This window comes from Hippoglossus hippoglossus, chromosome 2, assembly GCF_009819705.1.
Source record: "Hippoglossus hippoglossus isolate fHipHip1 chromosome 2, fHipHip1.pri, whole genome shotgun sequence".
Lineage (NCBI taxonomy): Eukaryota > Metazoa > Chordata > Actinopteri > Pleuronectiformes > Pleuronectidae > Hippoglossus > Hippoglossus hippoglossus.
Genome location: NC_047152.1, coordinates 6,350,228 through 6,364,753, shown reverse-complemented (window position 1 = coordinate 6,364,753; position 14,526 = coordinate 6,350,228). Strand labels below are relative to the sequence as shown.

The 14,526-nt window shown below is 48.6% G+C and overlaps 1 protein-coding gene and 1 long non-coding RNA gene across 2 annotated transcripts; both read left to right on the top strand.

Annotated features, from left to right (window-relative positions):
• The first annotated feature begins 321 nt into the window (after positions 1–321).
• On the top strand, positions 322–1,863 carry LOC117777820. Its single transcript, XR_004616676.1, has 2 exons — positions 322–400; positions 1,779–1,863. It is a non-coding gene; the product is annotated as an uncharacterized LOC117777820 (long non-coding RNA).
• A 3,842-nt stretch (positions 1,864–5,705) lies between these two features.
• On the top strand, positions 5,706–13,990 carry LOC117778580 (mediator of RNA polymerase II transcription subunit 15-like). Its single transcript, XM_034614282.1, has 8 exons — positions 5,706–5,999; positions 6,795–7,394; positions 9,135–9,884; positions 10,935–11,224; positions 11,285–11,999; positions 12,285–12,770; positions 13,332–13,779; positions 13,881–13,990. Exons 1-8 carry the CDS (start codon positions 5,706–5,708, stop codon positions 13,988–13,990), a joined length of 3,693 nt encoding a protein of 1,230 aa, XP_034470173.1.
• Positions 13,991–14,526: the final 536 nt, after the last annotated feature.

Sequence of the window (14,526 nt, the reverse complement as noted above, 5' to 3'; positions counted from 1 at the left end):
GCATGGATTTGTCAGAGGAAACCGATATGTGTGAGTACAGGAGCTGCAAGATCTGTCAGAAGGAAAAAGGCAAGCTCCAATCAAAGATAAAGTTGCTTCAGTTGAAGTTAAATGAGCTCTTTGCCAAGGATAACATCTATACAGAACAAGAGAAAGAGTTACATGAACTGCATTGCCCGAAGAATAATATGCAGTTAATGAATCTGAAAAACGAGAAAACAAGGCTGCAGGCATATGTTACTGCAATCAAGAAAAAAGAGTTAGCCATAACTGAAATCTCAAAGCCTTTCTCCCAGTTGGAAACTGGGAGGACGCGGCAACAACAGGAGACTCCAGCCCAGTTGAAAACCACCTGCAAGATGTGTCAGGACGAAAAAGACAAGCTCCTATCAGAAATAAGGTCAATTCAGTTGGAGTTAAATGAGCTCTTGGCTGAGGCTACCGTCTATACAGAACAAGAGAAAGAGTTACATGAACTGAATTGCCAGAGAAATAAGATGCAGTTAATGAAACTAGAATTATTGAAAACAACACAGCAGGAATTTATTACAGCACTCAATAACAAAGATTTAGCAATGGCTAAAATCTCGAATCGTTTGTTTGAGTTGGAAACTTTCGGTAGGCAGCAGCAACAGGAGACTCCAGCCGAGTTGAAAACCACCTGCAAGATGTGTCAGGACGAAAAAGACATGCTCCAATTAAAGATAATATTGCTTCAGTTGAAGTTAAATGAGCTCTTTGCCAAGGATAACATCTGTACAGAACAAGAGAAAGAGTTACATGAACTGCATTGCCTGAAGAATAATATGCAGTTAATGAAACTGAAAAACGAGAAAACAAGGCTGCAGGCATATGTTACTGCAATCAAGAAAAAAGAGTTAGCCATAACTGAAATCTCAAAGCCTTTCTCCCAGTTGGAAACTGGGAGGACGCGGCAACAACAGGAGACTCCAGCCCAGTTGAAAACCACCTGCAAGATGTGTCAGGACGAAAAAGACAAGCTCCTATCAGAAATAAGGTCAATTCAGTTGGAGTTAAATGAGCTCTTGGCTGAGGCTACCGTCTATACAGAACAAGAGAAAGAGTTACATGAACTGAATTGCCAGAGAAATAAGATGCAGTTAATGAAACTAGAATTAGTGAAAACAACACAGCAGGAATTTGTGACAGCACTTACAGAGAAAGATTTAGCAATGACTAAAATCTCGAACCGTTTGTTTGAGTTGGAAACTTTCGGTATGCAGCAGCAACAGGAGACTCCAGCTGAGCTGGAAACCATCAGTACGCAGCAGCAACAGGAAATTCCATCCGACTTGGAAACTGTTCATAAGCAGCAGCAACAGGGGTCTCCAGCCAATTTGGAAACTGCTTGTACACAGCAGCAACAGGAGACTCCACCAGAGTTCGAAACTGATTTCATGCAGCAGAATGAGGAAAATCCAGCCGAGTTTGAATCCATCTGTATGCAGCAGCAACAGGAGACTCCAGCCCAGTTGGAAACCATCTGTACGCAGCAGCAACAGGAGTCTCCAGCTGAGCTGGAAACCATCAGTAAGCAGCAGCATCTGGAAATTCCTTCCGACTTGGAAACTGTTCATAAGCAGCAAAAACAGGAGACTCCAGTCGAGCTAGAAACTGCTTGTACGCAGCAACAACAGAAGACTCCAGCCCAGCTGGAAAATGTCTGTATGCAACAGCAACAGGAGACTCCAGTTGAGTTGGAAACCACCTGCAAGATGTGTCAGAACGAAAAAGGCAAGCTCCAATTAAAGATAAAGTTGCTTCAGTTGAAGTTAAATGAGCTCTTTGCCAAGGATAACATCTATACAGAACAAGAGAAAGAGTTACATGAACTGCATTGCCTGAAGAATAATATGCAGTTAATGAAACTGAAAAACGAGAAAACAAGGCTGCAGGCATATGTTACTGCAATCAAGAAAAAAGAGTTAGCCATAACTGAAATCTCAAAGTGTTCCTCCCAGTTGGAAACTGGGAGGACGCGGCAACAACAGGAGACTCCAGCCCAGTTGAAAACCACCTGCAAGATGTGTCAGGACGAAAAAGACAAGCTCCTATCAGAAATAAGGTCAATTCAGTTGGAGTTAAATGAGCTCTTGGCTGAGGCTACCGTCTATACAGAACAAGAGAAAGAGTTACATGAACTGAATTGCCAGAGAAATAAGATGCAGTTAATGAAACTAGAATTATTGAAAACAACACAGCAGGAATTTATTACAGCACTCAATAACAAAGATTTAGCAATGGCTAAAATCTCGAACCGTTTGTTTGAGTTGGAAACTTTCGGTATGCAGCAGCAACAGGAGACTCCAGCCGAGTTGAAAACCACCTGCAAGATGTGTCAGGACGAAAAAGACATGCTCCAATTAAAGATAATATTGCTTCAGTTGAAGTTAAATGAGCTCTTTGCCAAGGATAACATCTGTACAGAACAAGAGAAAGAGTTACATGAACTGCATTGCCTGAAGAATAATATGCAGTTAATGAAACTGAAAAACGAGAAAACAAGGCTGCAGGCATATGTTACTGCAATCAAGAAAAAAGAGTTAGCCATAACTGAAATCTCAAAGCCTTTCTCCCAGTTGGAAACTGGGAGGACGCGGCAACAACAGGAGACTCCAGCCCAGTTGAAAACCACCTGCAAGATGTGTCAGGACGAAAAAGACAAGCTCCTATCAGAAATAAGGTCAATTCAGTTGGAGTTAAATGAGCTCTTGGCTGAGGCTACCGTCTATACAGAACAAGAGAAAGAGTTACATGAACTGAATTGCCAGAGAAATAAGATGCAGTTAATGAAACTAGAATTAGTGAAAACAACACAGCAGGAATTTGTGACAGCACTTACAGAGAAAGATTTAGCAATGACTAAAATCTCGAACCGTTTGTTTGAGTTGGAAACTTTCGGTATGCAGCAGCAACAGGAGACTCCAGCTGAGCTGGAAACCATCAGTACGCAGCAGCATCTGGAAATTCCTTCCGACTTGGAAACTGTTCATAAGCAGCAACAACAGGAGACTCCAGTCGAGCTAGAAACTGCTTGTACGCAGCAAAAACAGGAGACTCCAGCCCAGTTGGAAAATGTCTGTATGCAACAGCAACAGGAGACCCCAGTTGAGTTGGAAACCACCTGCAAGATGTGTCAGGACGAAAAAGACAAGCTCCAATTAAAGATAAAGTTGCTTCAGTTGAAGTTAAATGAGCTCTTTGCCAAGGATAACATCTATACAGAACAAGAGAAAGAGTTACATGAACTGCATTGCCCGAAGAAAAATATGCAGTTAATGAAACTGAAAAACGAGAAAACAAGGCTGCAGGCATATGTGACTGCAATCAAGAAAAAAGATTTAGCCATAACTGAAATCTCAAAGTGTTCCTCCCAGTTGGAAACTGGGAGTACGCGGCAGCAACAGGAGACTCCAGCAGAGTTCGAAACTGATTTCATGCAGCAGAATGAGGAAAATCCAGCCGAGTTTGAAACCATCTGTATGCAGCAGCAACAGGAGACTCCAGCCGAGTTGGAAACCATCTGTACGCAGCAGCAACAGGAGACTCCAGCTGAGCTGGAAACCATCAGTACGCAGCAGCATCTGGAAATTCCTTCCAACTTGGAAACTGTTCATAAGCAGCAGCATCAGGAGAATCCAGTCGAGTTGGAAAACACTTGTACGCAGCAACAACAGGAGACTCCAGTCGAGCTAGAAACTGCTTGTACGCAGCAACAACAGGAGACCCCAGGTGAGTTTGAAAGGGCTTGTATTGAGCAGCAACAGGAGACTCCAGCCAAGTTGGAAACCACTGGTACGCAGCAGCAACAGGAGACTTCAGTGGAGTTAGATACTGCTTGTACACAGCAACAACAGGAGACTCCAGCTGATTTGGAAACCATCTGTATGCAGCAGCAACAGGAGACTCCAGCCCAGTTGGAAAATGTCTGTACGCAACAGCAACAGGAGGTTCCAGTGGAGTTAGAAATCGCTTCTAGGCAGCAACAACAGGAGACTCCAGTCGAGTTAGAAACTGTCTGTATGCAGCAGCAACAGGAGACTCCCCCTGAGTGGGAAACCATTAGTACGCAGCAGCAACAGGAGACTCCAGTCGAGTTAGAAACTGCTTGTACACAGCAGCAACAGGAGACTCCAGTCGAGTTAGAAACCGTCTGTACCCAGCAACAACAGGAGACTCCAGTCGAGTTAGAAACTGTCTGTACCCAGCAACAACAGGAGACTCCAGTCGAGTTAGAAACTGCTTGTACACAGCAACAACAGGAGACTCCAGTCGAGTTAGAAACTGTCTGTACGCAGCAACAACAGGAGACTCCAGTCGAGTTAGAAACTGTCTGTACACAGCAGCAACAGGAGACTCCAGTCGAGTTAGAAACCGTCTGTATGCAGCAGCAACAGGAGACTCCCCCTGAGTGGGAAACCATTAGTAAGCAACAACAGGAGACTCCAGTTGAGTTAGAAACCGCTTGTATGGAGCAGCAACAGGAGACTCCAGCCGAGTTTGAAACCACTGGTACGCAGCAACAACAAGAGACTCCAGCTGATTTGGAAACCATCAGTATGCAGCAGCAACAGGAGTCTCTAGCCCAGTTGGAAACAATCTGTTCGCAGCAGCAACAGGAGACTCCAGCCGAGATGGAAACCACTGGTACGCAGCAACAACAGGAGTCTCCAGCCCAGTTGGAAACCATCTGTACGCAGCAGCAACAGGAGACTCCAGCTGAGCTGGAAACCATCAGTACGCAGCAGCATCTGGAAATTCCTTCCAACTTGGAAACTGTTCATAAGCAGCAGCATCAGGAGAATCCAGTCGAGTTGGAAAACACTTGTACGCAGCAACAACAGGAGACCCCAGGTGAGTTTGAAAGGGCTTGTATTGAGCAGCAACAGGAGACTCCAGCCAAGTTGGAAACCACTGGTACACAGCAACAACAGGAGACTCCAGCTGATTTGGAAACCATCTGTATGCAGCAGCAACAGGAGACTCCAGCCCAGTTGGAAAATGTTTGTACGCAACAGCAACAGGAGGTTCCAGTGGAGTTAGAAATCGCTTCTAGGCAGCAACAACAGGAGACTCCAGTCGAGCTAGAAACTGCTTGTACGCAGCAACAACAGAAGACTCCAGCCCAGTTGGAAAATGTCTGTATGCAACAGCAACAGGAGACTCCCCCTGAGTGGGAAACCATTAGTACGCAGCAGCAACAGGAGACTCCAGCCCAGTTGGAAAATGTCTGTATGCAACAGCAACAGGAGACCCCAGCCGAGTTTAAAACCATCTGTACGCAGCAACAACAGGAGACTCCAGTCGAGTTAGAAACTGTCTGTACACAGCAGCAACAGGAGACTCCAGTCGAGTTAGAAACCGTCTGTACGCAGCAACAACAGGAGACTCCAGTCAAGTTAGAAACTGTCTGTACCCAGCAGCAACAAGAGACTCCAGTCGAGTTAGAAACTGTCTGTACGCAGCAACAACAGGAGACTCCAGTCAAGTTAGAAAATGCTTGTACACAGCAGCAACAGGAGACTCCAGTCGAGTTAGAAACCGTCTGTACGCAGCAACAACAGGAGACTCCAGTCGAGTTAGAAACTGTTTGTACACAGCAGCAACAAGAGACTCCCCCTGAGTGGGAAACCATTAGTAAGCAACAACAACAGGAGACTCCAGTTGAGTTAGAAACCGCTTGTATGGAGCAGCAACAGGAGACTCCAGCCGAGTTTGAAACCACTGGTACGCAGCAGCAACAGGAGAGTCCACCTCAGTTGGAAACCGCTTGTACGCAGCAACAACAAGAGTCTCCAGTGGAGTTGGAAACTGTCTGTATGGAGCAGCAACAGGAGACTCCAGCCGAGTTGGAAACGACTGGTACACAGCAACAACAGGAGACTCCAGCTGATTTGGAAACCATCAGTATGCAGCAGCAACAGGAGACTCTAGCCCAGTTGGAAACAATCTGTTCGCAGCAGCAAAAGGAGATTCCAGTGGAGTTAAAAATCGCTTCTACGCAGCAACAACAGGATACTCCCCCTGAGTGGGAAACCATTAGTACGCAGCAGCAACAGGAGACTCCAGCCCAGTTGGAAAATGTCTGTATGCAACAGCAACAGGAGACCCCAGCCGAGTTTAAAACCATCTGTACGCAGCAACAACAGGAGACTCCAGTCGAGTTAGAAACTGCTTGTACACAGCAGCAACAGGAGACTCCAGTCGAGTTAGAAACTGTCTGTACCCAGCAACAACAGGAGACTCCAGTCGAGTTAGAAACTGCTTGTACACAGCAGCAACAAGAAACTCCAGTTGAGTTGGAAACCATCAGTATGCAGCAGCAACAGGAGACTCCAGCCCAGTTGGAAAATGTCTGTATGCAACAGCAACAGGAGACCCCAGCCGAGTTTAAAACCATCTGTACGCAGCAACAACAGGAGACTCCAGTCGAGTTAGAAACTGCTTGTACACAGCAGCAACAGGAGACTCCAGTCGAGTTAGAAACCGTCTGTACGCAGCAACAACAGGAGACTCCAGTCGAGTTAGAAACTGTCTGTACGCAGCAACAACAGGAGACTCCAGTCGAGTTAGAAACTGTCTGTACGCAGCAACAACAGGAGACTCCAGTCAAGTTAGAAACTGCTTGTACACAGCAGCAACAGGAGACTCCAGTCGAGTTAGAAACCGTCTGTATGCAGCAGCAACAGGAGACTCCCCCTGAGTGGGAAACCATTAGTAAGCAACAACAACAGGAGACTCCAGTTGAGTTAGAAACCACTGGTATGGAGCAGCAACAGGAGACTCCAGCCGAGTTTGAAACCACTGGTATGCAGCAGCAACAGGAGAGTCCACCTCAGTTGGAAACCGCTTGTACGCAGCAACAACAGGAGACTCCAGCTGATTTGGAAACCATCAGTATGCAGCAGCAACAGGAAATTCCATCCGACTTGGAAACTGTTCATAAGCAGCAGCAACAGGGGTCTCCAGCCGATTTGGAAACAATCTGTTCGCAGCAGCAACAGGAGTCTCCAGCTGAGATGGAAACTGTCTGTATGGAGCAGCAACAGGAGACTCCAGCCGAGTTGGAAACGACTGGTAAACAGCAACAACAGGAGACTCCAGCTGATTTGGAAACCATCAGTATGCAGCAGCAACAGGAGACTCTAGCCCAGTTGGAAACAATCTGTTCGCAGCAACAACAAGAGTCTCCAGTGGAGTTGGAAACTGTCTGTATGGAGCAGCAACAGGAGACTCCAGCCGAGTTGGAAACGACTGGTAAACAGCAACAACAGGAGACTCCAGCTGATTTGGAAACCATCAGTATGCAGCAGCAACAGGAGACTCTAGCCCAGTTGGAAACAATCTGTTCGCAGCAGCAACAGGAGATTCCAGTGGAGTTAAAAATCGCTTCTACGCAGCAACAACAGGATACTCCCCCTGAGTGGGAAACCATTAGTACGCAGCAGCAACAAGAGACTCCAGCCAAGTTGGAAACCACTGGGACGAAGCAACAACAGGAAATTCCAGCCGATTGGGAAACTGCTTGTACACAGCAGCAACAGGAGACTCCACCAGAGTTCGAAACTGTCTTCATTCAGCAGAATGAGGGAACTCTAGCCGAGTTGGAAACTGTCAGTTCGCAGCAGCAACAGGAAATTCCTTCCGACTTGGAAACTGTTCATAAGCAGCAGCAACAGGAGAGTCCAGTCGAGTTAGAAACCGCTTGTACGCAGCAAAAACAGGAGACTACAGTAGAGTTGGAAACCATCTGTATGCAGCAGCAACAGGAGACTCCAGCCCAGTTGGAAAATGTCTGTACGCAACAGCAACAGGAGACTCCAGTCGAGTTAGAAACTGTCTGTATGCAGCAGCAACAGGAGACTCCACCTCAGTTGGAAACCATCTGTTCGGAGCAGCAGCAAGAGACTCCCCCTGAGTGGGAAACCATTAGTACGCAGCAGCAACAGGAGACTCCAGCCCAGTTGGAAAATGTCTGTATGCAACAGCAACAGGAGACTCCAGCTGAGTCAGAAACCACTGGTACGCAGCAGCAATGTGAGACTCCACCTCAGTTTGAAACCGCTTGTACGCAGCAAAAACAGGAGACTCCAGCTGATTTGGAAACCATCAGTATGCAGCAGCAACAGGAGACTCCAGCCGAGATGGAAACCATTAGTACGCAGCAAAAACAGGAGACTACAGTTGAGTTGGAAACCATCTGTATGCAGCAGCAACAGGAGACTCCAGCCCAGTTGGAAAATGTCTGTACGCAACAGCAACAGGAGGTTCCAGTGGAGTTAGAAATCGCTTCTAGGCAGCAACAACAGGAGACACCAGTCGAGTTAGAAACTGCTTGTACACAGCAACAACAGGAGACTCCAGTCGAGTTGGAAACCATCTGTTCGGAGCAGCAACAGGAGACTCCATTTGAGTTGGAAACCATCAGTACGAAGCAACAACAGGAAATTCCAGCCGATTGGGAAACTGCTTGTACACAGCAGCAACAGGAGACTCCACCAGAGTTCGAAACTGTCTTCATTCAGCAGAATGAGGGAACTCTAGCCCAGTTGGAAAATGTCTGTATGCAACAGCAACAGGAGACTCCACCTCAGTTTGAAACCGCTTGTACGCAGCAGCAACAGGAGACTCCAGCCCAGTTGGAAAATATGTGTTTGCAACAGCAACAGGAGACTCCAGCTGATTTGGAAACCATCAGTATGCAGCAGCAACAGGAGACTCCAGCTGAGTTGGAAACCGCTAGTTTGCGGAAGCAACAGGAGACTCCAGCTGAGTGGGAAACCATTAGTACGCAGCATCAACAAGAGACTCCAGTTGAGTTAGAAACCACTTGTATGCAGCAACAACAGGAGACTCCAGTGGAGTTGGAAACTGTCTGTATGGAGCAGCAACAGGAGACTCCAGCCGAGATGGAAACCACTGGTACGCAGCAACAACAGGAGACATCAGTTGAGTTGGAAACCGTCTGTACGCAGCAACAACAGGAGACTCCCCCTGAGTGGGAAACCATTAGTACGCAGCAGCAAAAGGAGGCTCGAGCCCAGTTGGAAACCATCTGTTCGCAGCAGCAACACAAGACTCCAGTTGAGTTAGAAACTGTCTGTAAGGAGCAGCAACAGGAGACTCCAGCCGAGTTGGAAACCACTGGTACGCAGCAGCAACAGGAGACTCCAGTGGAGTTAGATACTGCTTGTACGCAGCAACAACAGGAGACTACAGTCGATTTGGAAACCGTCTGTTCGCAGCAGCAACAGGAGACTCCAGTGGAGTTAGATACTGCTTGTACGCAGCAACAACAGGAGACTACAGTCGATTTGGAAACCGTCTGTTCGCAGCAGCAACAGGAGACTCCAGTGGAGTTAGATACTGCTTGTACGAAGCAACAACAGGAGACTCCAGTCGAGTTGGAAACCGTCAGCACGCAGCAGCAACAGGAAATTCCAGCCGATTGGGAAACTGCTTGTACACAGCAGCAACAGGAGACTCCACCAGAGTTCGAAACTGTCTTCATTCAGCAGAATGAGGGAACTCTAGCCGAGTTGGAAACTGTCAGTTCGCAGCAGCAACAGGAAATTCCTTCCGACTTGGAAACTGTTCATAAGCAGCAGCAACAGGAGAGTCCAGTCGAGTTAGAATCCGCTTGTACGCAGCAAAAACAGGAGACTACAGTTGAGTTGGAAACCACTGGTACGCAGCAACAACAGGAGACATCAGTTGAGTTGGAAACCGTCTGTACGCAGCAACAACAGGAGACTCCCCCTGAGTGGGAAACCAATAGTACGCAGCATCAACAAGAGTCTCCGGTGGAGTTGGAAACTGTCTGTATGAAGCAGCAACAGGAGACTCCAGTCGAGTTGGAAACCGTCTGTATGGAGCAGCAACAGGAGACTCCACCTCAGTTGGAAACCATCTGTTCGCAGCAGCAACAGGAGACTCCACCTCAGTTGGAAACCATCTGTTCGCAGCAGCAACAGGATACTCCAGTTGAGTTAGAAACCGCTTCTATGCAGCATCAACAAGAGCCTCCAGTCGAGTTAGAAACTGTCTGTATGCAGCAGCAACAGGAGACTCCACCTCAGTTGGAAACCATCTGTTCGGAGCAGCAGCAAGAGACTCCCCCTGAGTGGGAAACCATTAGTACGCAGCAGCAACAGGAGACTCCAGCCCAGTTGGAAAATGTCTGTATGCAACAGCAACAGGAGACTCCAGCTGAGTCAGAAACCACTGGTACGCAGCAGCAATGGGAGACTCCACCTCAGTTTGAAACCGCTTGTACGCAGCAAAAACAGGAGACTCCCCCTGAGTGGGAAGACATTAGTATGCAGCAGCAACAGGAGACTCCAGCCCAGTTGGAAAATATGTGTTTGCAACAGCAACAGGAGACTCCAGCTGATTTGGAAACCATCAGTATGCAGCAGCAACAGGAGACTCCCCCTGAGTGGGAAGACATCTGTATGGAGCAGCAACAGGAGACTCCAGCTGAGTGGGAAACCACTTGTATGCAGCAACAACAGGAGACTCCAGTGGAGTTGGAAACTGTCTGTATGGAGCAGCAACAGGAGACTCCAGTCGAGTTGGAAACCGTCTGTATGGAGCAGCAACAGGAGACTCCACCTCAGTTGGAAACCATCTGTTCGCAGCAGCAACAGGAGACTCCACCTCAGTTGGAAACCATCTGTTCGCAGCAGCAACAGGAGACTCCTGCTGAGTGGGAAACCGTCTGTTCGCAGCAGCAATGGGAGACTCCAGCTGATTTGGAAACCATCAGTATGCAGCAGCAACAGGAGACTCCACCTAAGTTGGAAACCCTCTGTTCGCAGCAGCAACAGGAGACTCCACCTAAGTTGGAAACCCTCTGTTCGCAGCAGCAACAGGAGACTCCAGCCCAGTTGGAAAATGTCTGTATGCAACAGCATCAGGAGATTCCAGCCGAGTTAGAACCCACTGGTAAGCAGCAGCAATGGGAGACTCCACCTCAGTTGGAAACCCCTTGTACGCAGCAAAAACAGGAGACTCCAGCTGATTTTGAAACCATCAGTACGCAGCAGCAACAGGAGACTCCAGTGGAGTTAGAAACCGTTCGTATGGAGCAGCAACAGGAGTCTCCAGTGGAGTTGGAAACCGTCTGCATGGTGCAGCAACAGGAGACCCCAGCTGAGTTGGAGACCACTGGTACGCAGCAACAACAGGAGACTCCAGCTGAGTTGGAAACCGTCTGTACGCAGCAACAACAGGAGACTCCCCCTGAGTGGGAAACCATTAGTACGCAGCAGCAAAAGGAGGCTCGAGCCCAGTTGGAAACCATCTGTTCGCAGCAGCAACACAAGACTCCAGTTGAGTTGGAAACTGTCTGTAAGGAGCAGCAACAGGAGACTCCAGCCGAGTTGGAAACCACTGGTACGCAGCAGCAACAGGAGACTCCAGTGGAGTTAGATACTGCTTGTACGAAGCAACAACAGGAGACTCCAGTCGAGTTGGAAACTGTCAGCACTCAGCAGCAACAGGAAATTCCAGCCGATTGGGAAACTGCTTGTACACAGCAGCAACAGGAGACTCCACCAGAGTTCGAAACTGTCTTCATTCAGCAGAATGAGGGAACTCTAGCCGAGTTGGAAACTGTCAGTTCGCAGCAGCAACAGGAAATTCCTTCCGACTTGGAAACTGTTCATAAGCAGCAGCAACAGGAGAGTCCAGTCGAGTTAGAATCCGCTTGTACGCAGCAAAAACAGGAGACTACAGTTGAGTTGGAAACCATATATATGGAGCAGCAACAGGAGACTCCAGTCCAGTTGGAAACCGTCTGTATGGAGCAGCAACAGGAGACTCCAGCCGAGATGGGAACCACTGGTACGCAGCAACAACAGGAGACATCAGTTGAGTTGGAAACCAATAGTACGCAGCATCAACAAGAGTCTCCAGTCGAGTTGGAAACCGTCTGTATGGAGCAGCAACAGGAGACTCCTGCTGAGTGGGAAACCGTCTGTTCGCAGCAGCAACAGGAGACTCCACCTCAGTTGGAAACCATCTGTTCGCAGCAGCAACAGGATACTCCAGTTGAGTTAGAAACCGCTTCTATGCAGCATCAACAAGAGCCTCCGGTGGAGTTGGAAACTGTCTGTATGCAGCAGCAACAGGAGACTTCAGTCGAGTTGGAAACCGTCTGTATGGAGCAGCAACAGGAGACTCCTGCTGAGTGGGAAACCCTCTGTTCGCAGCAGCAACAGGAGACTCCAGCCCAGTTGGAAAATGTCTGTATGCAACAGCATCAGGAGATTCCAGCCGAGTTAGAAACCACTGGTAAGCAGCAGCAATGGGAGACTCCACCTCAGTTGGAAACCGCTTGTACGCAGCAAAAACAGGAGACTCCAGCTGATTTTGAAACCATCAGTACGCAGCAGCAACAGGAGACTCCAGTGGAGTTAGAAACCGTTCGTATGGAGCAGCAACAGGAGACTCCTGCTGAGTTGGAGACCACTGGTACGCAGCAGCAGCAACAGGAGACCCCACCTCAGTTAGAAACCACTGGTATGCAGCAGCATCAGGAGACTCCAGCTGAGTTGGAGACCACTGGTACGCAGCAACAACAGGAGACTCCAGCTGAGTTGGAAACCGCTAGTATAGGGCAGCAGCAGGAGACTCCTCCTGAGTGGGAAACCATTAGTACCTTCAGCACGCAGCAGCAACAAGAGACTCCAGTCGAGTTAGATACTGCTTGTACGCAGCAACAAGAGGAGACTCCACCTCAGTTGGTAACCGCTTGTACGCCGCAGCAGCAGGAGACTCCCCCTGAGTGGGAAACCATTAGTACGCAGCAGCAACAGGAGAGTCCAGCCCAGTTGGAAAATGTTTGTGTGCAACAGCAACAGGAGACTACAGTTGAGTTGGAAACTGCTTGTACGCAGCAACAACAGGAGACTCCAGTTGAGTTGGAAACCGCTTGTACAGAGCAACAACAGGAGGCTCAAGCCCAGTTAGAAACCATCTGTTCGCAGCAGCAACAGGAGACCCCAGCTGAGTTGGAAACAGCTTTTATGCAACAACAACAGGATACTCCCCCTGAGTGGGAAACCATTGGTATGCAGCAGCAACAGGAGACTCCAGCCCAGTTGGAATATGTCTGTATGCAACAGCAACAGGAGACTCCAGTGGAGTTGGAAACCGCCTGTACGCAGCAGCAAGAGGAGATTCTACCCGAGTTGGAAACTGTCTGTACGCAGCAGCAACAGGATACTCCCCCTGAGTGGGAGACCATTAGTACGCAGCAGCAACAGGAGACTCCAGCCCAGTTGGAAAATGTCTGTATGCAACAGCATCAGGAGATTCCAGCCGAGTTAGAAACCACTGGTAAGCAGCAGCAATGGGAGACTCCACCTCAGTTGGAAACTGCTTGTACGCAGCAAAAACAGGAGACTCCAGCTGATTTGGAAACCATCAGTACGCAGCAGCAACAGGTGACTCCAGTCGAGTTAGAAACCGTTTGTATGGAGCAGCAACAGGAGTCTCCAGTGGACTTGGAAACCGTCTGTATGGAGCAGCAACAGGAGACTCCTGCTGAGTTGGAGACCACTGGTACGCAGCAACAACAGGAGACTCCAGCTGAGTTGGAAACCGCTAGTATAGGGCAGCAGCAGGAGACTCCTCCTGAGTGGGAAACCATTAGTACCTTCAGCACGCAGCAGCAACAAGAGACTCCAGTCGAGTTAGATACTGCTTGTACGCAGCAACAACAGGAGACTCTAGCCCCGTTGGAAACCATCTGTACGCAGCAGCAACAGGAGAATCCAGCTGAGTTGGAAACCATTAGTACGCAGCAGCAACAGGAGACTCCAGCCCAGTTGGAAAATGTTTGTGTGCAACAGCAACAGGAGACTCCAGTGGAGTTAGATACTGCTTGTACGCAGCAACAACAGGAAACTCCAGTCGAGTTGGAAACCGTCTGTTCGCAGCAGCAACAGGAGACTCCAGTTGAGTTGGAAACCGCTTGTACGGAGCAACAACAGGAGACTCCCCCTGAGTGGGAAACCATCAGTACACAGCAGCAACAGGAGACTCCAGTCGAGTTGGAAACCGCTAGTATAGGGCAGCAGCAGGAGACTCCCCCTGAGTGGGAAACCATTAATACGCAGCAGCAACAGGAGACTCCAGTCGAGTTGGAAACCGTCTGTATGGAGCAGCAACAGGAGACTCCTGCTGAGTTGGAAACCGTCACAATGCAGCAGCAAGAGGAGATTCTACCCGAGTTGGAAACTGTCTGTACGCAGCAGCAACAGGTGATTCCAGACGAGTTGGAAACCGTCATTACGCAGCAGCAACAGGAGACTCCAGCCCAGTTGGAAAATGTCTGTACGCAGCAGCAACAGGAGACTCCAGCTGAGTTGGAAACCATCAGTACACAGCAGCAACAGGAGACTCCAGTCGAGTTGGAAACCGTCAGAATGCAGCAGCAAGAGGAGGTTCTACCCGAGTTGGAAACTGTCTGTACGCAGCAGCAACAGGTGATTCCAG